This window comes from Nannospalax galili, unplaced genomic scaffold (assembly GCF_000622305.1).
Source record: "Nannospalax galili isolate Female #2095 unplaced genomic scaffold, S.galili_v1.0 scaffold432, whole genome shotgun sequence".
Classification (NCBI taxonomy): Eukaryota; Metazoa; Chordata; class Mammalia; order Rodentia; family Spalacidae; genus Nannospalax; species Nannospalax galili.
The window spans coordinates 1,036,867-1,058,824 of NW_008331138.1; the positions used below are offsets into that span (position 1 = coordinate 1,036,867).

Below are 21,958 nucleotides of genomic sequence, written 5' to 3' on the forward strand. Positions count from 1 at the left end.
TTGTGTGTGCAGGTATATATGTGCTGGTGTGCACGTGTGTGTCAATGTGCAGGTATGTGTGCATGTGTGTGTGTGCAGGTTCGTGAGAGCCATAGAATGCATATGGATGTCAGAGGACAGCCTTGAGTCTGCTGTTCGCATGTGCCCACCCGAGGCTATCTGCCCATGAGCATCTGAGGATTGTATGCTTCCTAGCTCCCTATAGGAGTGCTGAGATTGCAGGCCTGCCTGACTGGGGCTGGCTTTTATGTGGGCTCTGGGGATTCCAACTCAGGTTCTCACACTTGTGTGACAAGCACTTTACCCACAGAGCCATCTACCCACCCCTGATGTTAGTATTTTTTTTTTTTTTTGGTCTTTTTGAGACAGGGTCTCCCTGTAGCCCCAGCTGTCCTGAAGCTCACTATGTAGACCAGGCTGGCCTTGAACTCACAGAGATCCGCCTGCCTCTGCCTCCCAAGTGCTGGGATTAAAGGCGTGCGTGACCAGGCCTGGCTATGATGTTAGTATTTTGGAACAGCCACTTGCTACATACCTCCGGCTGACCCTGAGCATGAGATCTTCCTGTGTTTGTTTCTGAGTGCTGGGATGGCAGATGAGTTCCCCCATGCCTGCTATGGGAGGAAAATGGAGGCCCAGAGAGGGGACAGGACTTGGATTTTGTGTACCAGAGGCTCAGGCCCTTGGGCTTGGCTTCTTGATATTTTTGTGCAGGAGTGACTCTAAGCTGTCATCTTTGGAACATTTGAGGAAGGAAGGGTATTTATTAGTCTGTAGCTGGCAGACAGGAGGGCCTGAGAGCAGAATTACAGGTCAGGAGTGGGTCAGTGGGCAACAGGTCCCAGTAGAGCCTCAGGTGCTCCGTGGGGAAGTGGGAAGCCACGCCACGCCTTGAAGGTCAAAGTTCACACAGATCTGTCTTCTGGGAACCCAGTGACATGGAGAGGAGGTGGGGACACTGGCCAGCTCACCATACCCGAGGTTTCTCCAACCTAACTGTCCTGTAATTTCGGGTTTTGTGACTCACTGGAGAAAGACAGGACAAACACATCCCTGGGGTGGGAGGAGGCCACGCCTGTTTTTCCTGGTTATGATATTTCCTGGGGCCCTTGAAGAATCCCATAGGATCTGGGTGAATGGGGTGGATTGCCAGGACCCCATCATCCCTGTGGGAAAGACCCTGGACCTCCCCATTGTTTCGTGTGGGCTCTGACTGTGCTTGCAAGTGGCATTTGGTCAAGTTGGAAGAGATGGTAAGAGTGGAGGGGAAGAGAGGGTGAGAGGAAGGGCCGAGGGAGCTCAGGATTTCGCTTCTTAGAGTCAGAATTAGAATTCCAGATGTGGATTATTATTATTCCTATTATTATATTTATTATTTTTATTTTATGTGTACGAGTGTATTGCCTGCATGTATGTGAGTGCACCCGTGTTGTGCAATGCTGTGGAGGTCAGAAGAGGGCTTTGGATTCCCTTGGAACTGGAGTTAAGGACGTTTCATAGCTGCCATGTGGGTGCTGGGAATTGAACCAGGGTCCTCTGCAAGAGCAGTCAGTGCTCTTAACTGCTGAGCCATCTCTCCAGCCCCTATTATTATTGTTTTTGAGACTAGGTCTCATGTAGCCCAAGCTGGCCTCAAACTTCCTAAGTAGCAGAGGATGACCTTGAACTCCTGATTCTCCTATCTCCACCTTCAGAGTACTGGGATTACTGGCATGTGCCACTTGGTTTTGGGGGTGTTGGGGGGTGTTGGGGGTGGAGCTCAGGTACTTTATCCACTGCTTCTCTGGATAGAAAATTTTATCATCACATCTTTGGAACGCACATCAGAGCCTCAGATTCTTGGAAGTGGCTAGGGCAGAAAACACCCAATTAAGGTAAACATTTGACCACAGTCAGCAGCAGTTCAGTGGCCTCTCAGACCTTCAGGAATTCTTGTAGTTTGGGGAGAGTTCTCCAAAGTTTAGGCTGTACCATGGGCGAGTCCGTTGGCTCCAAACCCTGCTTCCTAAGACAGCGTGGTCACAGTATTCTGATGGGGCATGTGTCCATGTTGGAACTGGGCAGCTCTGTGCTCCTCATAAATCAAATGAGCCCCTGTTAGAGCATTGTAGTCTGAGCCACAGTCCCCAAATGCTCTGGGGACTGCAAAGGGTTAGAAACTCTTCATCCATTTTTGTATTCTTTTTTCTCTTTTTTCTTTTTCTTTTTGTCTTTGAGACAGGCTCTCCCCCTCCTCTTCCTCCTCCTCCCTTCTCTTTTCCTCTTTTTCCTCCTTCTCTTCCTCCTCCTCCTCCTTTAGTTCCTCCTCCTCCCTTCCCTCCTCCTCTTCTTTCTCCTCTTCTTTCTCCCTCTTTGATTTTTTTTTTCTTTTTGTATTTTGAGACAGGGGCTTCCTGTAGCCCCAGCTGTCCTGGAACTCACTATGTAGACCAGGCTGGCCTTGAACTCAGAGATCCGCCTGCCTCTGCCTCCCAAGTGCCGGGACTAAAGCCATGCACCACCACACCCAGCTCATTTTTGTATTCAAAATCATAAAAGATTTTCAGAGTGTTTTTTACACTTATTTATTTATTTATTTATTTATTTGTGTGTGTGTGTGTGTGTGTGTGTGTGTGTGTGATTTATATGGGCTCCTGCACACCGTGACTTGTGTATGGAAGTCAGAAAACATCTTGTGGTAATCAGTTCTCTCCTTCTACCATGTGGGTCCCAAGGGTTGAACGCAGGTCATCAGGCTTGGTGGCAAGTTCCTCTACCTACTGGATCATCTCATTGGCCTTAGTGCATGTTTTGATAAACATGTGTGCACTTTTTTCTCAGTGCTTTATTTTTTGGTGGTGGTGGGAGTTGAACCCAGAACCTTATGCATGCCAGGCCAGCACTCTACCACTGAGCCCTCACTGGTGGAACAAAGCATTAGACCACTGAGCTACAATTGTAACGGCTTAGATCTGGGCTTTTCTTTCTGTTCTATTTATTTATATTTATATTTATTTATATTCTATTTTTTTTAAAAAAATATGGGACGCGTCACGAATTTGTGTGTCATCCTTGCACAGGGGCCATGCTAATCTCCTCTGTATCGTTCCAGTTTTAGTATACGTGTTGCTGAAGTGAGCACTATATTCAATTTTTTTTGTGTGTGTGTATGAGTGTATTTCCTGCATGTAAGTAAGTGCACCCATGTCGTGCAATGCCCACGGAAGACAGAAGAGGCTGTCGGATCCCCTGGAACTGGAGTTACAGACAGTTGTTAGCTGCCGTGTGGGTGCTGGGATTCGAACCCAGGTCTTCTGCAAGAACAGTCAGTGTTCTTAGCCACTGAGCCATCTCTCCAGCGCCTATTCTGTTTTTTTTTTTTTTAAATATTTTACTCTGGGGCTACAGGGAGACCCTGTCTCAAAAAATTTTTTTACTTATTTTTATTTTGTGTGTATGTGTGTATTGCCTGCATGTAGGTAAGTGCACCAGTGTCATGCAATGCCCACAGAGGACAGAAGAGGCCATCGGATACCCTGGAACTGGAGTAACAGACAGTTGTTAGCTGCCATGTGGGTGCTGGGATTTGAACCCGGGTCTTCTGCAAGCACAACCAGTGTTGTTAACTGCTTAGCCATCTCTCTAGCCCCTATAGTCTATTTTTATTTATTTATTTATTTATTATTTATTTATTTAATTTTCTTTTGGTTCTTTTGAGACAGGGTCTCCCTGTAGCCCCAGCTGACCTGGAACTCACTGTGTAGACCAAGCTGGCCTTGAACTCATAGAGATCTGCCTGCCTCTGCCTCCCAAGGGTTGGGATTTATGGTGTGTACTGGCTAAATTTATTTGCTTTCTGAGCATGTTTTGACTATGTCTTGATGGTCTTGAATTTGCACCAGGAGCGTGAGGCACCACACCCAGCTCTGTCATTATTTAATATCCTTTAGTCTGAAATTGGCTCCCTACTGTGAATATACATCTAGAAGTCTGTTTTTGAAGCTCTTATGATGTGTAGATAGAAGGGAAACTGATTAAAATATGGAACAGAAGTGTGTGCTGGTGCAGGATGGAAACCCCAGCCTCGGAGGCCAAAGTAGAAGGCAGAGTTTGAGGCCAGCCTGGGCGACATAGTGAGACCACTGACTCGAGAAAAAAAAGACTTGGGCATGGTATAGCTATAAAGTACCTGTCTAGAATCCCCCAGTGAGGGGCTGGAGTTGTGTCTCAGTGGTAGAGCATCTGCCTCGAATCCCCCAGTGAGGGGCTGGGGTGTGGCTCAATGGTAGAGCCCCTGCCTAGAATCCCCCAGTGAGGGGCTGGGGCATGAGAAGGGAGAGGGAGAGAGGACTCAGAATTGCCTGTCTGTGTTTGCAGAGGAAATACCAGGCATGGTATGAGACTGAGTACAAAAAGTTTTCAGGATTGTTATCAGCAATAATTGTATAGGGTGTGGTCTGTTGGAGGGGGGAAGAGATGGGGGATGTGTGGCTGATGATAAAAGCAGCTAACACACACACACACACACACACACACACACACACACACACTGCTCCATGTGGGCCATCACTGTGACAGCCATTCCCTCCCTAGCTGACTCATTGACCATATTGAATCCTCACAGTGCTCCCTAAGGTAGGTGCATAATTACTCCTCTTTATAGAGGAAGCACAGAGAGGTTAGTTAGTTTACTGAAGGCCACATAGCTGTAGAGGCTTTGAGTTTTACTTTTGAATTTGTTTTGTTTTGCTTTTTTTGTTTTTGGTTTGGGATTTTTTTGTTGTTGTTGTTGTTGTTTTGAAACAGGGTCTCATTATGTAGCCTGAGCTGGCCTGAAACTCACTATGTACACCAGGCTGGCCTCGAACTCAGAGAGTGCTGGAATTAAAGGCATGTGCCACCATGCCAGGCTTATTTTGCTTTTAAAATAAAGTTTTACTTATTTTTATATGTATGTGTGTGTGTGTGTGTGTGCTTGCATGAGTTTATGTGTATTATGTGCGAGCAGGATCCTGTGGAGCAGAAAACAGCTTCAGAATCCCTGGAACTGGAGTTACAGATAGTTGAGAGCTGCCATGTGGGTGCTGGTAACTGAACCTGAGTCCTCTGCAAGAGCAGCCAGTGCTCTTAAGCACTGAGCATCTCTGCAGGCCCTGCTTTTCTTTTTCTTTTTTTCCTTCTTGAGACTGAGTCTTACCCTATATCCCAGGCTGGCCTTAAAGTCATGGCAATCCTTATGCCTCAGCCTCCACATGCTGGATGACAGGTAAGTTGGGTTTTTTTTGGTCTTTTTTTTTTTTGAAACAGGGTCTCTTTGTAGCCCCAGCTGTCCTGGAACTCACTATGTAGACCAAGGTGGCCTTGAACTCACAGAAATCCAACTGCCTCTGCCTCTCGAGTGCTGGGACTAAAGGCATGCACCACCATGCCTGGCTGTGATGACAGATAAGTTTTAAAAAACCAGGCACATTTTCCTCTAAGGATGAAAAACTATGTGACAGGCTGGCTTGGCCTCATAGCTGGGCACTTGGCAGAGCTGGGAGTGTCTCGACTTCCGCTCCGTCCTTCCTGTTTTGTCAGTGCTGGCGCCCTGGGCAGGGCAGACAGCCCATAATAGTCAGAGGAGAACTACAGGGTCTGGCCACTGACACGGGGTGGGGTGTGCCCTCTCCTTGTCCTACCAGAAGCTGCCTGCTCCCTTGTCATGTGTCTCTGATGTATTAAGTCCTCAAGATCTCATCAAACTGGTGAGCCAGGTCCCAGGACTTGTTTCTCAGAAGAGGAATTGGACCAAGCGACTGCCACTGAAAGTCACAGAGCCAGAGTTGGCTTAGGGCTTCCAGCTGTAAATGGCCTTCCGATTTCCAGATTCTCACATTTGGGGATGGTAATATTCCAGGGCACAGGACTAGGATGCTTTGCAATTCAGCTCTGACCTCCCCTTAACTGAGAGATCTTGGGTAAGTGACTCAGCCTCTCTGTGCCTCTCCAGCTGCAAAATCAGCTGAATAAAATAGTATCAAAGTCATAGGGCTGGTGGAAGGCTTAAAGAGCACAATGTGGTAAAATGTTCAGGGCATGTCTGGAACAGCACAAAGTACTCAGAAATTATGCCTTCTAATAATGTCAAACTATTATTATTGTTGGATTATATCATTTGTTTTTAAAAAATATTTTATTATTTTAATTTTTATTATTTTATTTTATTTTTATGTGTATGAGTGTATTGCCTGCATGTATGTGAGTGCACCCATGTCATGCAATGCCACGGAGGCCAGAAGAAGGCTTCAGATTCCCCTAGAGCTGGAGTTAAGGACGGTTCGTAGCCACCATGTGGGTGCTGGGAATCGAACCTGGGTCCTCTGCAAGAGCAGTCAGTGCTCTTAACTGCTGAGCCATCTCTCCAGCCACTATTATTTTTATTTTATGTGTATAAGTGTATTGCCTGCGTGTACATAAGTGCACCCATGTCATGCAATGCCCAGGGAGTTCAGAAAAGGGTGTCAGTCCCCTAGAACTGGAGTTATGGATGGTTGTTAGCAGCCATGTGAGTGCTGGGAACCAAACGTGGGTCGTCTGGTAGAGCAGCCATTGCTCTTAACAGTTGAGCTGTCTTTCCAGCCCCAACTTGTTGCTTTTATATTTTGAAGATGTATGTGTACACGTGTGAGGGTGCTTGTGGAGACCAGAAGGGGGTGTTAGATAGTTCCATAACTCCCTGGAACTAGAGTTATGTACAGTTGTTAGCCACTGTGTGGGTGCTGGGAGCTGAACCCAGGTCCTCTGCAAAAGCAGTCAGTGTTCTTAACTGCTGAGTCATCTCTCCAGTCTTCCCTCTTTAAAATTTTATTTTTCTTTTAGCTGGGCGTGGTAGCTCACGCCTTTAATCCCAGCACTCAGGAGGTAGAGGCAGGCGGTTCTCTGTGTGATCAAGACCAGGCTGGTCTACATCGCAGGCCAGCTGGGGATACAGGGAGGTTATGTCTCATAAAATGTTTTTCATTTATTTATATTTAGTTTATGTGTATGAGTGTTTTGCCTACGTGTATGTAAGTGTACCACATACATGCAGTACCTAAGTAGGCCAGAAGAGGGTGTCTGATCCCCAGGAACAGGAGTTACAGATGGTTGTTAGCTGCCATTTGGCTGCTGGGAATCAAACCTGGGTCCTCTTCAAGAGCAGCCAGTGCTCTTAACCACTAAGCCATCTCTCTAGCCCTCAGCTACCTTTCATACACAGCTCAGGATCATATGTCTAGGCATGGTGCAGCCCACAGTGATCTGGGACCTCCCACATCAATCATCAATCAAGACAGTTCCCCTCAGACATGCCCACAGGCCAATTTGATCTGGGAATTCTTCAATGGAAGTTCAATGGAGGTTCCCTCTTCCCAGGTTGAATCACATTGACAGTGAAAACCAACCAGGACAATCCCCTACAGGTATGGCCAGAGGCCTATCACTCATTTGCTTCTGGAATCTATCTGGTTGACATTTGACATTAACCATCACGATATATTGGGTTTTGTTGTTGTTTTTGTCCTCTTAAAAATGTTTTATTATTTTATGTGTACGAGTGTATCGCCTGCATGTATGTGAGCACACCCGTGTCACGCAGTGCCTCAGAGGTCAGAAGAGGGCTTTGGATTCCCCTGGAACTGGAGTTAAGGACGGTTCATGGCTGCCATGTGGGTGCTGGGAATCAAACCTGGGTCCTCTGTAAGAGCAGTCAGTGCTCTTAACCGCTGAGCCATCTCTCCAGCCCCTGTTGTTTGTCTTTTTGAGACAGTTTCACCTTGTAGCCCCAGCTGGCTTGGAACTGGCTACATAGACTAGGCTGGCCTCTATCTCACAGAGATCCTCTTGCTTCCGCCTCCTGAGTGCTGGGATTAAAGGCCTGGGGCGCTACGCCTGGCTATCACAGTATGCTGGAAAGCTGGTACTCTAATGTGCTGTCACTCTAATGTTGCAGCCCTGGAATCTCTAGTCTAGAGCTGGGTCTGCTCTGCACCAGGAGGGCAAAGCTCTCCCGGAGTCCTCTCTTCTCTGTTCCCTGCAGGTGTCCCAGGCCCCGATGGAGGAGCAGTATTCCCAAGCCTATGCTGAGTACAAGGATGCAGATTACAGTCACCTTCCTGATGACCCTGTAGATTGCCTAGATGGTTCCTGCGTCTCCAGCAACATCCATCTTGTGGCCCCTCTGCTCCTGTATGCTGTCATCTTCCTGGTGGGCATTCCAGGCAATGCCATGGTGGCTTGGGTGACCGGGAAAGAGTCCCGCCACAGACTTTGGGCCTCCTGGTTCCTGCACCTGGCCGTGGCTGACCTGCTCTGCTGTCTGGCTCTGCCCATTCTGGCTGTGCCCATTGCTCAAAAGGGCCACTGGCCTTATGGGGCAGTGGGCTGCCGGCTTCTGCCCTCTGTCATTCTCCTGTCCATGTACACCAGCGTGCTGCTCCTGACTGCCCTTAGTGCTGACCTCTGCCTGCTGGCCTCCAGGCTCCCCTGGTGGGATACAGCTCGCCGGAAGATTGGGGTACGGGTGGCCCAGGTCACTGTCTGGGTGTTAGCTCTGTTACTAACGGTGCCTACTGCTATCCACCGCCAACTGATTCAGGAGCATTACCCCTCTCAGCTGCAGTGTGTCATCAACTATGGAGGCTCTGTGACTGCAGAAGCCTCAGTCACTGCTGTCAGGTTTCTCTTTGGCTTCCTGGGGCCCCTGGTGTTCATGGCTAGCTGCCACGGTGTCCTCCAGTGCTGGATGGGCCAACGTCACTGGCCATTGGGCACAGCCATCATGGTAGGGTTTTTCATCTGCTGGACCCCTTACCATGTCTTGGGGGTTGTGATTACTGTGGCCGCTCCCCACTCCCCACTTCTTGCCCGGGCTCTGCAAGCTGAGCCCCTAGTTGTAGGGCTGGCCCTTGCTCACAGCTCTCTGAACCCGATTATCTTTCTGTATTTTGGGAGGGGTCAACTCCGTAAGTCATTAAGGGCTGCATGTCACTGGGCCCTGAGGGAGCCACAGAATGAGGAAAGTATAACCAAGACACCCACCAGCCATGAGATAATATCTGAGATGGAGCTATAGGCAACAGGGACATTGGATTTGAATTTCCTGGGTCTGGCTTCAGGCATAGCTAGATCCAGGAGCTCAATGATGACTTTGTTTTAGTCTTCATTCAATAAACATTCATCCTACGCTTGTTTATGGCAAGCACCGATACAGGTGTTGGAGGACAGCTGTGGCCAGTACAATTCCTCTCCTTAGGAGCTGGTATTTAGCAGAGGGGATCAAAGAAGGCTGGTTGGGGCAGCCTAGGTCAACCAAGCTAGTCCCTTTCAGAAAAGGTGACATCTGAGCCAAAACTTGAATAAGAGAAGAAGACCCATTCTTTTAAATCTGGGGAGAACTGTTCTAAGCAGAGAAGAAGCCAGTGTTCCTCCTCCAGGGAGCCCTCCCTGATCCTCATCTGTCCCTGGGAGAAGGGCTTTTCCTTTCTTGCAACCTCTTGAACACAGTTTTTCAAATGAACTCTAAATTCCCCCAGTGGTGACAACTGGACAAATTTTGGGGGTAAATTCTCTCCTTCCACTATGCGGGTCTTAGGGGTTGAACTGAGAGGTCTTCAGGTTTGGCTGCAAGTACCTTTACTGCTCAGCCATGTTGTTGGCCCAACCTAGTCTCTACTCTCCCTTTCCATCCAACGGCTTAGAAAGCATTGTATTTTCTTTGTCGATACCCTAATTTTCTAGCTGGACTTTGGGTTCTTTGATGTTGCTGATGTCTTTTGTTGTGGGGGGATCTTTAAAAGGTTATTAAAAGTTTTTCATACAAGTATGGACTGTGTATTGAGCAAATCCCTGCCCTCCAACCCCAGGTTTGGGGGATTTTAGTATCTGTGACATGTTGTGTCCAGCCAGCTTTCTTCTACAAATCTCCAGGTCTTGACTTTGGTTTGGATATCTGTTTTGATTTATTTTGAGGTAGGGTCTTATGGGAGCCCAGGCTGGCCTCAAATTTGCTGCGTAGCCAAGGATGACTTTCAACTTCTGATCTTCCTGCCTTCATCTCCTGAGTTCTGGGATTTCAGGTGTGCATCACCACACCTGATTTATGTTTTGCTGGGGACCAAACCCAGGGCTTCATTCACACTAGGTAATAACCCTACCAACCGAACTACATCCCAGTAAGCATCTTGTGTGTGTCTTTTAAATTGTTTTTCTAGACACCCTTTTTAAAATTACTTTTGTTATGGGGCTGGAGAGATGGCTCAGTGGTTAAGAACACTGGCTGTTCTTGCAGATGACCTGGGTTTGAATCCCAGCACCCACATGGCAGCTAACAACTGTCCGTAACTCCAGTTCCAGGGGATCTGATGGCCTCTTCTGTCCTCCATGGGCATTGCATGACATGGGTGCACTTACCCACATGCAGGCAATACATGCATACACATAAAATAAAAAAAAAATAAATATTAAAAAAATCACTTTTGTTTTATATGTATGAACATATTGCCTGCATATATATTAAATGCACCCATGTCGTGCAATGCCCATGGAGGTCAGAAGAGGGTGTTAAATCCCTTGGAACTGGAATTATGGTCAGTTCTTAGCTGCCATGTGAGTACTGGGAACTGAATCCAGGTCCTCTGCAAGAGCAGCCAGTGCTCTTAACTGCTGAGCCATCTCTCCACAGCACCCTGGACACCCTTTTTACTATTTAAAATTTAAAAAAAATTTAATAATTTATTATTTTTATTTTATGTGTATGCATGTGTTGTCTGCGTGTAGGTAAGTGTAGATAAGTACACTCATGTCGTGTAATGCCCGTAGAGGACAGAAGAGGCCGTCGGATCCCCTGGAACTGGAGTTACGGACAGTTGTTAGCTGCCATGTAGGTGCTGGGATTCGAACCTGGGTCTTCTGCAAGAACAACCAGTGTTCTTAACTGCTGAGCCATCTCTCCAGCCCCTCTTTTTGCTATTTTATTTATTTTACTGTATTTGATAGAGAAACCCATATTGGGGCCTCAGTAGTACATATTTTATTCCTTGGTAGCTTATATAAAATTGTCATGTATCAATGATTAAGACCAAAGCTGTCTTTTACACTTAATTTTTCCCCTGGGGTAATTTATTTTAATATTTTCGTGGTGCTTGAGATGGAATTCAGAGCCTCCTGAATTCTAGGCAGGTGCTCTACCACAGAGCCACGCCCCCAGCCCCCCACTGGGGGTTCTGGGTAGAAATTCTACCACTGAACTCCTTGGACAATTTGTATAGCTGCCCAAAAAGTGTGAAAAAATCTGGTTAATTTGTTGGAATCAGGTAATATTTTCAGAAGGACTTTATTAAAAAATGGGATTTTGCCGGGCATGGTGGTGCACGCCTTTAATTCAAGCACTTGGGAGGCAGAGGCAGGCAGATCTCTGTGAGTTCAAGGCCAGCCTGGTCTACATAGTGAGTTCCAGGACAGCTGGGGCTATAGGGAGACCCTGTCTCAAAAAGACCAAAAAATGGATTTTAAAATACTGTGAAGGCATATATTGCAAAATTGAATATAGCTCAAACTTAGAGGAAGACAAATGTAAGTTTTGTGCAATCAAAAGTAACTGTTGCCATGCCTCACCAGGACAGGAACCACTGTGACTTGACACCCTGGGGAGCTAGTCAGAACTCACCCACTCCTGCAATCTTCCCTCCCCTCAGAAGGGAAGGGGAAAAAAGAAAAAGAAAAAAAAGACCAGAAAAAAAGAAATTTCATGTTTGCTTCCAAATATTTCGGTGCAATTTTACATAGAATTCCTTGATCATTAAAAGTAGTATTTTGTTTTGATTCATTGTAAATTTCCCTTGTTCATATTGTTGTGCAGCAACTTCTCCAAATTGATTTTTTTTTTTTTTGGTCTTTTTGAGACAAGATCTCTCTGTAGCCCCAGCTGGCCTGGAACTCACTATGTAGACCAAGCTGGCCTGGAACTCACAGAGATCTGCCTGCCTCTACCTCCTGAGTGCTGACAGCTACCTTTCTTTTTTTATTTATTATTTTTATTTTATGCATATGCGTGCATTGCCTGCATGTATATAAGTATACCCATGTCGTGCAGTGCCCATGGAGGTCAAAGAGGGTGTTGGATCCCCTGGAACTGGAGTAACAGTTGTTAGCCTCCATGTGGGTGCTGGGAACTGAACCTGGGTCCTCTACAAGAGCAACCAGTGCTCTTAACCACTTAGCCATCTTTCCAGCCCCCATAGCTACCTTCCTTACACCGCCCAGGCCCACTTGCCTAGGGATGGGGCCATCCACAGCGGGCTATGCCCTCTCACATTGATCATCAAACAAAACAGTCTTTCCCAGACATGGCTGTAGGCCAATCTAGTCTGAGAAAGTCTTCAATTGAGTTCCCTCTTCCCAGGTGACTCTAGGTTGTTTCAAGTTGACACTAAAAATGAACCAGGACACCTGGGTTATATAAGCAGTAAGGACTCCTAAAGAGAGTCTCTGATCTGTTGAGCTGCTGGCAAGCGGTTCAGAGAACAAAAGCTTTCATCACTCATGCTAGGGTGGGTTTTCGGCTGTCCATATTTCTGTAAGTCACCCCTCATACAGTAAACTCATTGGTTCACTGAGTTGGTCTTTGGTGGTAGCCTTACTTCAGCCTGTTATCAGTTCCCTATCTGGACTGAGTAGGTGTTTGTTTCCATCTCCCCAGGTATATTGTCATACAACACAAACTTAAGTTTGTTTATCCACGACATTTTTTGTGTGTGTCTGAATGAATATTTTGGGGTGTGTGTGTGTGTGTGTGTGTGTGTGAAGTCACTGTGTAAGCATGTGTGATTGTGTATGAGGCGGTCATAGGTCGACACTGGGTGTGTCCTCTTTCCCTTTTCATATTATATACTTAAAAGAATTATTTACAGTTGGGCGTGGTGGAGCGCACCTTTGATCCCAGCACTCAAGAGGCAGAGACGCAGGCGAATCTCTGAGATTGAAGCCGGCCTGGTCTACATAGTGAGTGCCAGGTGGGCTGGGGCTACAGAGAGACCCTGTTTCAAAAAGACCAAAAATTATTTACATTTATGTGTATGTGCATACATGTATGTCATGGTGCACATTTGGAGGTCAGTGGACAATTTGCAGGAGTCAATTCTCTACTTCCATGACGTGGGTCCCAGCAATTGAGTTCATGTTGTCAGGCTTGGCTGCAGGTATCTGTACTCACTGAGACACCTTGCTAGCCCTCCACATTTTCTGACAAGGTCTCTCACTGAACCTGGACCTGTCTGTTTCAGCTAAACTTCTGCCCAGTGATCTCCAGGAATCCCCTCCCCTCCCCCGTCTTTGCCTCCCCAGTGGTGGGATTACAGGTTTGTGTCAAGGTGCCTGGCTTTTTTCAGATGGGTGATAAAAGCCTCAGATACTCAGGCTTTTCCCAAAAGCCCTATACTGATTGAACCATCTCTGCAGCCCTCTATTGGTAATTTTTCTTTTTTCTGAGGCAGTGTCTTTCTATGTAGCCCAGACTGGCCTTTCATGGCAATCAATCCTCCGGCCTCAGCCTCTCAAGTATGCACAGGGATCACAGCCCGATGCCAACCATTTGCCTTGTTTTTTAAACATAAAAATACAGACTTCTGCCGGGTGTGGTAGTGCACGCCTTTAATCCCAGCACTCAGGAGGCAGAGGCAGGCAGATCTCTGTGAGTTCAAGGCCAGCCTGGTCTACATAGTGAGTTCCAGGACAGCTGGGGCTACAGGGAGACCCTGTCTCAAAAAGACCGAAAAAAAAAAGAATCTATTTTATTTTGTCTGTGTGTATCTGTCTGTCTGTATGTGAATATGAGTTTAGGTACTGTTAGAGGCCAGAAGAGGGCTTCAGATCCCCTGGACCTGGAATTTCGGGTGGTTGTGAGCCATTCATCTGCAGGTGCTAGGAACCAAACTCAGATGACACTGCTCTTGGGAGAGTACAGTCCTCAGGTCTGAGGTTGGTTACAGGCATGTAGGAGACTGAGGTGAAGAAAACAAATGAAGTCTCTGTTCCTGGGCGGTGGAGGACACAGAGACTTGACACAAAAAGTAAAAGCAAAATCTGGACATGGTGGTTGTGCTGGACAGCTTTAGTGTCAACTTGACACACCTGGGTTGGGGTAGCCTTAATTGGGGAATTGTCTCTATTGGACTGGCCTGTGGCCATGTCTGTGGGTCATCTTCTGATGAGTGATGTGGGAGGGCCCAGCCCACTGTGGGTGGTGCCACCCCTGGGCAGGTGGGCCTGTGTTGCATAAGAAAGCAGGCTGAGCAAGGGGCCAGAGAGCAAGCCAGTAAGCAGTGATCCTCCATGGGCTGTGTTCCAGCTCCTGCCTCCAGGTTCCTGCCCTGAGTTCCTACCTTGGGCTCCCGGATGAATTGTGACCCAGGATATGTAAGCTAAATAAACCCTATCCTCCCCAAGTTGGTAGTGGTCAGAGTATTTTGTCACAGCAATGAAGAACAAACTAGGACAGTGTGCAGGCCCATAATCCTAGCACTCAGGAGGCTGAGGCAGGAAGATCACAAGTTGGGCTACATAGTAAGATCCTACCTTAAAAAAATCATAAATAGGGGCTAGAAATATGGCTCAATTGTTAAGAGCACTGGAGGCTCTTGCAGAGGACCTGGGTTCAGGTCTCAGCACCCACACAGCAGCTAACAACCATCCATAACTCCAGTTCTAGGGAATTCGACACCCTCTTCTGACCTCTGTGGGCATTGCATGACACGGGTGCACTTACATACATGCAAGCAATACACTCATACACATAAAATAAAAATATTTTAAAAATCATGAAGTAAATAAAATATTAAGCAATACTATATGGCAAAGCACAAATTGGATAGGAGGGTGTGGGGAGATGTTATTTTAAGCAGCACTGTCAGAGAAGACACCTTCAATTGAAAGAGAGTGCCCCTCAGACCCCCTCCCTATCCTCTGATAAAAAGCTGCCCTCCACCTAACTCTGGAAATCCCCTTCATTGTTCAAACCCTTTCCTGGTATCTGTTTATGATTTCTATGGAAATGGTCTGGGGCAGAAGAGATAGAATGTTCTGCCCCAGGTGGGCAGGCCAATGACAGTATACTTGATACATCTGTGTATGGTTACTATGGAAATAATCTGGGGCAGAAGAGAAAGAACGTTCTGCCCCAGGTAAGACAGCCAATGGCTGTATAGATAAAGTCTCTGGAAATCGGCCCTAGATTGTTCCAATCCTTTCCTGGTTATTCTGTGTATAGTTTCTATGGACATCCCCTGCCTTGTGGTTTTTGTGGGTTTTCTGCTTAAAAGCTCTGCATTTTCACTGTTTGGGGTCTCAGTACAGCTCCTGAGACTGTCTGCGTCCCCAACCGGTTGGTTCCAATAAAGCGCTCCTTTTTACTGAGACTCAGTGTCCGAGTGGTCAATTTAGGGAATTTTACGGACCCTTAACACAATAAAATAACATGAGTGGAAAAGTGAGACTCCAGGACATAAAAATGCAAAAACTGAGCTGCATTTGTATACTTTATTTTTTTATTTTTTAAAACAGGGTCTCATTATGTAGCCCTGGCTGGCCTGGAACTCACTATGTAGACCAGTCTGGCCTCAAACTCACAGAGATCTGACTGCCTCTGCCTCCTGAGTGCTGGCATTAAAGGCATGCACCACCATGCCAGGTGTTTATATACTTTAAAAAAATTTGATGTTTTAATTTTATGTGTATGACTGTATTGTCTGTATGAATGTAAGTGCACCCCTGTTGTGCAGTGCCAGCAGAGGTCAGAAAAGGGCCTCAGATCCCCTGGAACTGGATTTACAGATGGTTGTTAGCCACTATGTGAATGCTGAGACCTGAACCCGGGTCTTCTGCAAGAACACTTAGTGCTTTTAACGGTTGAATCATCTCTCCAGTCCTATTTTATGTTTTGCCTATGTAAGTGCCTCTGAAGCTCACTTCCCTCAATGATTGACACATCCAAGAGTACCAAGGTGCTTTCCCTGGAGTTTTTTTCTCGTTCATTTAGTCACGAGTATGTTTGTGCCTCTGCAGTGGGCTTTGGGAGACACAACGCAGACCATACTAGTGAGTTATATTAATAGAGTGATCACAGGACTGCCTTAATAGTTCCTGAGCTTTCTCGCTGGCTCAAAGTCCTGCTTTCTAGTAACCTTGGGGTGCAGGTGACTGCAGATGAGAAGGGCTGAGGCAGGGCCAGGAGAGGACACGTGACTGCAATGCCTCCTCCGGCCTCGAGAGGGCGCCCAGACACACCCGAGACAGCCTGAAGCCAGAAGGGCCAAGAACACTCTGTGCGCAGGCGCAGCGGGATCTTGTGCTTCCGCGTCTCCCTATTGGCTCTTCTGTGCAGAGAGGCGGGGTCGGTCGTGGCCATCCTTACTGGCTCCTGGACGGAAGCGAGGTTGGAGTGCGCAGGCGCAGGCCCGATTTTGTGACCGGAAGTTGAGGCGTCCTCCGAGGCTCCTGAGGTGAGGGGCGGGGCGCGCGTGCGGGGCGGTATTGTGGCTGGCCTGTGCGGGACTCGGTCGGGTCTGCCTCAGAAGCAACTGGGGAGCGAGGGGACCCCTGAGATAATGTGCCCGGAAGCGCAGGGCTGGCGTCGGGGGCGGGGATGGGCAGTTGACTGAGCGGAAGCCTGAGGAAGAAGCTGGGGGGCCGAGAGGCCGTGAACTGACTGCGTGGAGAAGCGGAAAGAAGTTTCGAGAAACGGACTGAGAGGCCAGGACCTTGAGAGAGAAGAGCTGGAAAGGGAGGAGTTGATGGCATGAGGCGGCCGGGTGCCACGCGAGAGAAGGATGCTGGGGTGGGTGGGGGGCCTTGACCCCGGAAACAGCCTGCGAATGGAGAGAAGATGGACCCACGTCTATGGAAAGGGAGGTTGAAATAATACTCGAAAAGTCGAAGGTGATGAAGAATCAATGCTTGAAAATGAAGGGAGGACTGGAACCCAGATCCCTAAATTCCAATTTTTCATACCACCTATCTCAGTAAATAGACTAGTGCTTTCATACCACCTATCTCAGTAAATAGACTAGTGCTTTCTTAGTGTGAGAAAAGTGAGAGTATACGTGTACATACATGTTTGAGACAAGATTGGGGGTGTTCAGGACGGTATGATTGTAGACAAGTGATTGAGTCTACCTCAACACAGAATCCATGTAAGTGGTAGCTATTCAAGCTGCTGACCATTGAGAGAGAAAGACATTAGATGGAAACATGGAGAGAAAACCGGAGGCAGAAATGGAGTGCCAGGAGCCAGGTGTGACTCTGAGCACTGGAGGCTGAGGCAGGATTGTGAATTGGAGATCATACTACATAGCAAAAGCCTGTCTCCAAAAATAAATCCAAAAAAATAACGATGGAAACAAAATGAGAAAGATGGATGGAGAAAGTCACATGGAGACCTGAAGTGGGGGGGAGAGGGAAGAAATAGAGTTGGATTACAGAAAGTAAAGATCAAACAAATCAGGAGGTGGGAGATGGCTTAGATGACTTAGTTGATGAAGTATTGGCTGCACAAGCATAAGGGCCTGAGTTCAAATCCTCAGCATCCATGTAAAATCCTGGCATAACCATTCCTGTAACCATAGTGCTGGGGGCTGGAAACAGGTAGATATCAGGAGCTTGCTGGCCAGCCAGTGGGAGACCCTATCTCAAGATGGGGAGTGATTCAAGAATACAGCCTAGCATCTGGCTTCCAGGCATGTCCGGGTGTCACCTCACTTGCATACAAGACAACAAGAAATTAGAGAAATCCTGTAAGTTAGGAAAATACTGAAAATTAAGATGAAACCTCACAGGAATAAATGTCAAATGCAGTTAGGTCTTTAAAAAAATATCAGGAAAAAGCCAGGCATGGTGGCGCACAACCTTTAATCCCAGCACTTGGGAGGCAGAGGCAGGAGGAATCTCTGTGAGTTTGAGGCCAGCCTGGTCTACAGAGTGAGTTCCAGGTAGCTGGAGCTACAGGGAAACCCTGTCTCAAAAAGACCAAAAAAAAAAAAAAAAAAAAAAACTGGGTGTGGTGGCATACACCTTTAATAGGCAGGTGAATCTCTGTGAGTTCAAGGCCAGACTGGTCTACATAGCAAGTTCTAGGCCAAGAGAGATGGTATCAGGAAAAGGAAGAGAGATGTGGGAAGATGGACTGAAAAAGAGACCAAGGTCTGAAGATGGAGAGGAAACCAACCCAGTAAAGGACATGAGCCCAGGAGTAGCCCAAAACTAAGAGATGATTATAGACAAAGTTATAAAGAAGAGGATCCAGGGAATTTAAAAGTCCAAGAAAAGCCAGGCATGCTGGTGCACACCTGTAATCTTAGCATTTGGAAGACTGAGATAGGAAGGTTGTGACTTTCAATCTAACCTGATCCTGCATGGCAAATGTGAGGCCAGAAGCCACACCCTGTTTTAGATGAATTGAGTATGATGGTGTACATCTGTAATCCAAGCACTTGGATGATGGAGGCAGGAGGATGACTTTAAGGCCAGCCTGGGCTACCTGAGACTGGCTCAGAAAAGTAGAAAAGAAACCCAGAAGTCGAATGAATGAAACCGTAAAAGATTCCATGAGGGTCATATGATGCTATTGGGCCCAGTTGTATAGGCAGTTTATTACCTGAAAGGTCCCTGTCCTTTTCTGAGTATCACTGGTTCGGTATTCCCTTGGCTCTTAAAAGCGAAGAGTTCTTGAGGCAGGCCCGTCATTGGGTGTTTACGCAGAGTGAAGAGTGCTGCAGTGTCTTTTGTGGAGTCAACCCCTGACATTTCACAGGGTCTTCCTCACTTGAAACTCAGATCTAGCTCTAGCAGTTCCAGGATTGGCTTGAGTCTCCCCCTGTGGCTAGAGAGCATTCCTCTGCACTGTTTCGAGATTACCCTTGAGAGATTGAAGGCAGAGTAGGTGACTGCTAATGCTGTTAGGAAGGTCATTTGTGGCCTTTTGCATCCCGCCTCCCCCCCAGTTTGAATGCCCCTTGTGCCTCTTGATACTTTCCCTGTGTTGGAAACTGTAGAGAGAAAACACTGAACTTGAATAATACATGCTGTTTGGCTTCTTCACCAAGCTAGTACTGTTTTGAGATGGATACTGTTCCCATTTTATAGACAAAAACCAAAGAAATTAGTTTGCAGATGGTAAATGGTCAGATTCAAACTCAGATCTGTCTCCAAGCTCTTTACCAAGTCTGTGAACCCTCTTAAGTCGTAAGCACCCTCCTTCTACATTTTATTTTGTGTGCATGTGTAAGGACGTCGGGGGGACACCTTGTAAGAGTCAGCCCTCCTTCCCATGGTCCTGGGAGTGGAACTTGGGTTGCCAAGCTTGACAGCAGGCATCTTGTTGAGCCATTTCACCAGCCCCATAAGCTCTTTCTAGAAGGAAGGGTGCTGAACACATGCTGCACTATGCTCTTTATTAGTTACTTTTTCAGCTGAGAGATAAGAACCTAACTTTAGGCAGAATGGCATTGAGGGAGGGGGTGGCTCTATGGTAGAGCACTTGCTTGGCATGCATGAGGCCCTGGGCTCCCTCTTCATGTAGGGGAAAGGAGGGCATTTTCTTGTGTAGCCAGGAATGAAGGGTTGAAGAGAACTAAGCCTTGAACACTAAGTGATGTTGCCAGGCCTCTCCCCCTCTCAGGAGCCATCCCTGTGTGTGACCCACTATGCCCAAGTGCAGGGTTTTCTCTAAGGTACATTTCTAGGAAAGACTGGAACCAGGGCCAAACAACTTCAGGTTAGATCCAGCTTGCCCAGTTATAATAGATTAAAAACGCAGGGCTTGGTGACGCATTCCTTTAATCCCACCACTCAGGAGGCAGAGGCAAGCAGATCTCAGAGTTCGAGGCCAGCCTGGTCTACATAGCGAGTTCCAGGCCAGCTGGGGTTACAGGGAGACCCTGTCTCAAAAATACCAAAAAAAAAAAAAATTTTTTTTTTTCTTTTTAATAACTATAAGTTCTAAGGAAGAGCCCTGGTTAAGTGTCTGTTTCTGAGACCCATCACTGATGGGGGGGGAGCAGGGAAGTACTATGGCTGACCAGGCCTTTGTCATTTGCCCAGCCCATCAGAGCCATGTGGAAATGAAACCATTCTCTGAAACAAAGTGGGTTCTGTTACCAGGAAGAGGATGCCACATGCCAGGCCAGGCCAAGCCAATCTCTTAACACTGATAACATTTTCTGTTGCAATTTTAGTGGCTTCATCCAGTGTTATGAAGCCCATTGGAGCCCAGATGAAGAGCCCTTGCCTGCCTGATTGGTTGGTTGGTTGGTTGGTTGGTTGAGACAGGGTCTCCCTGTAGCCCCAGCTGGCCTGGAACTTGACCACACTGACCTGGATTTCAGAGATCTGCCTCCTGAGAGCTGGGTTTAAAGGTGTGTGCCACCATGCCTGGCTCCCCTTGCCTTATTTTCATTATTTATGCTTTTGTTTCTCACCAGCTTTCATCTGCTGATAGTCCATGTGACCTCCATCCCTCCTTTAGATTCCTGGTCAAACATCCCTTTTTCCTGGGGACCTTTTCTGGCTCCGAAGCATGGGGAAGGTGCCTCTGGGGATTCCTCTCTCACTGGCTGTCCTGGCTTGTCACATTGGTGAAGTGTCTCTTGTGACTGTGGCCACCTGTGAGGGCTCAGGGAGTAGCATTTATGACCTCCTCTTCCTGGTCCAGCACTTGAGATAATAGCAGGCTTTTAATTAGTGTTCCAGAGGTAAAAGACTGCTTCCATGTTCTTCCCCAAGCAGGATGAACCTGTGTCCAGTCCAGCGGTCAGGGCAGGAGTCATGATGTCCTGTGCATCCGCAGCTCTGCAGGCTACTGCCATCCAGTGTCCCCTGGGAGGAAAAGAGAGCTAGCTGTTTGAAGAGGGTGCTTCCTTCCTGCCACACTGGCTTCATCCTGCTGACCCTGGGAGTTCAGTGACAGTATTTGGCCCACACCTTCAGAATTGAGACCAATTTTTGGCAGCACTGTGATTGGCACCATGCCTCCTCCCAGTACCAGGGAGGGTAGGGATGGCCGGGACCACCGGACCCCCAGGGAGGAGGAGGCCCCCAAGAGATGGGACTGGAGTTGTGCAGACACTCGCTGCCTCTTCGAGGATGTCTTCTTCCGAGAAGAGGATTATATCCATCGTGGTTCCGAGGAGTGTCAGAAGTTCTGGGCCTTCTTTGAGCGCCTGCAGAGATTCCAGCACCACAAGGGCGCCAGGAAAGAGGAGAAAGCCCCTGGGCGCCCCTCACCCGCTGCCCCAGGCCTGGCTGACCTCCCTCACACTTACGACCCCCGCTACCGTATCAACCTCTCCATCGTTGGCCCGGGCCCTCGGGGCTGCCAGGGGTTGGGCAGGCGGCTGCCCCCCGAGAGAGTGTCAGAGTTCCGGCGGGCAATGTTGCACTACCTGGACTTTGGGCAGAAGCAGGCGTTCGGGCGCCTGGCTAAACTGCAGCGCGAGCGGGCAGCGCTGCCCATCGCCCAGTACGGGACCCGAATCCTGCAGACACTCAGGGAGCACCAGGTGGTGGTGGTGGCCGGAGACACTGGCTGTGGCAAGTCCACTCAGGTGCCCCAGTACTTGCTGGCCGCAGGCTTCAGTCACGTGGCATGCACGCAGCCCCGAAGAATCGCCTGCATCTCCCTGGCCAAGCGCGTAGGCTTCGAGAGCCTCAGTCAATATGGCTCCCAGGTGAGTGGCTTGGGCCAGCTTCCTCGAGTTCTTTGGGACACAGGAATGAGCAGATTAACCTCACGGGGGTATCCACAAAAGCTAAACACTCAGGCATCCACCCGAGAGGGTTCTTCTAGAACTTTTATGCACAGATTGGCTTGTACAGGGTCTAAATGACAAAGGCACTAGTATAGATAGCACTTTGCCAGACAGACAGATGGCAACACCCTAATGGAAACATTTCACTTCCTAGGAAAGTGCTT

The 21,958-nt window shown here is 47.8% G+C and overlaps 2 protein-coding genes and 1 non-coding gene across 12 annotated transcripts in view; 2 read left to right on the forward strand and 1 right to left on the reverse strand.

Annotated features, from left to right (window-relative positions):
* The first annotated feature begins 1,069 nt into the window (after window positions 1-1,069).
* C5ar2 (complement component 5a receptor 2) lies at window positions 1,070-9,823 on the forward strand. Of its 6 annotated transcripts, none has more exons than XM_029558167.1 (3): window positions 1,170-1,253; window positions 7,375-7,421; window positions 8,039-9,823. In XM_029558167.1, exon 3 carries the CDS (start codon window positions 8,054-8,056, stop codon window positions 9,071-9,073), a length of 1,020 nt encoding a protein of 339 aa, XP_029414027.1. In that variant the 5' UTR covers window positions 1,170-1,253; window positions 7,375-7,421; window positions 8,039-8,053; the 3' UTR covers window positions 9,074-9,823. The 6 variants fall into 6 exon arrangements, with proteins under 6 accessions (XP_029414026.1, XP_029414027.1, XP_029414034.1 ...); XM_029558174.1 differs by lacking the exon at window positions 7,375-7,421 and adding an exon at window positions 1,792-1,874 and having other exon boundaries at window positions 1,236-1,253; XM_029558171.1 differs by lacking the exon at window positions 1,170-1,253 and adding an exon at window positions 5,354-5,939.
* LOC115068298 lies at window positions 3,015-3,121 on the reverse strand. Its single transcript, XR_003847662.1, has one exon. It is a non-coding gene; the product is annotated as a U6 spliceosomal RNA (small nuclear RNA).
* Window positions 9,824-16,425: 6,602 nt separating the features above from the next.
* Dhx34 (DExH-box helicase 34) overlaps window positions 16,426-21,958 on the forward strand; it is a 28,152-nt gene continuing 22,619 nt past the window's right edge. For 2 of the 5 annotated variants that reach the window (XM_029558198.1, XM_008822112.3), the window contains exons 1-2: window positions 16,426-16,493; window positions 20,773-21,713. In XM_029558198.1, the coding sequence (XP_029414058.1) occupies window positions 21,012-21,713 (702 nt within the window). In that variant the 5' untranslated portion in view covers window positions 16,426-16,493; window positions 20,773-21,011. Of the gene's footprint in view, window positions 16,494-16,562; window positions 16,930-20,222; window positions 20,403-20,769; window positions 21,714-21,958 lie in introns of those variants that run through there. The other 3 variants (XM_029558184.1, XM_029558192.1, XM_008822117.3) reach the window with 3 other exon arrangements.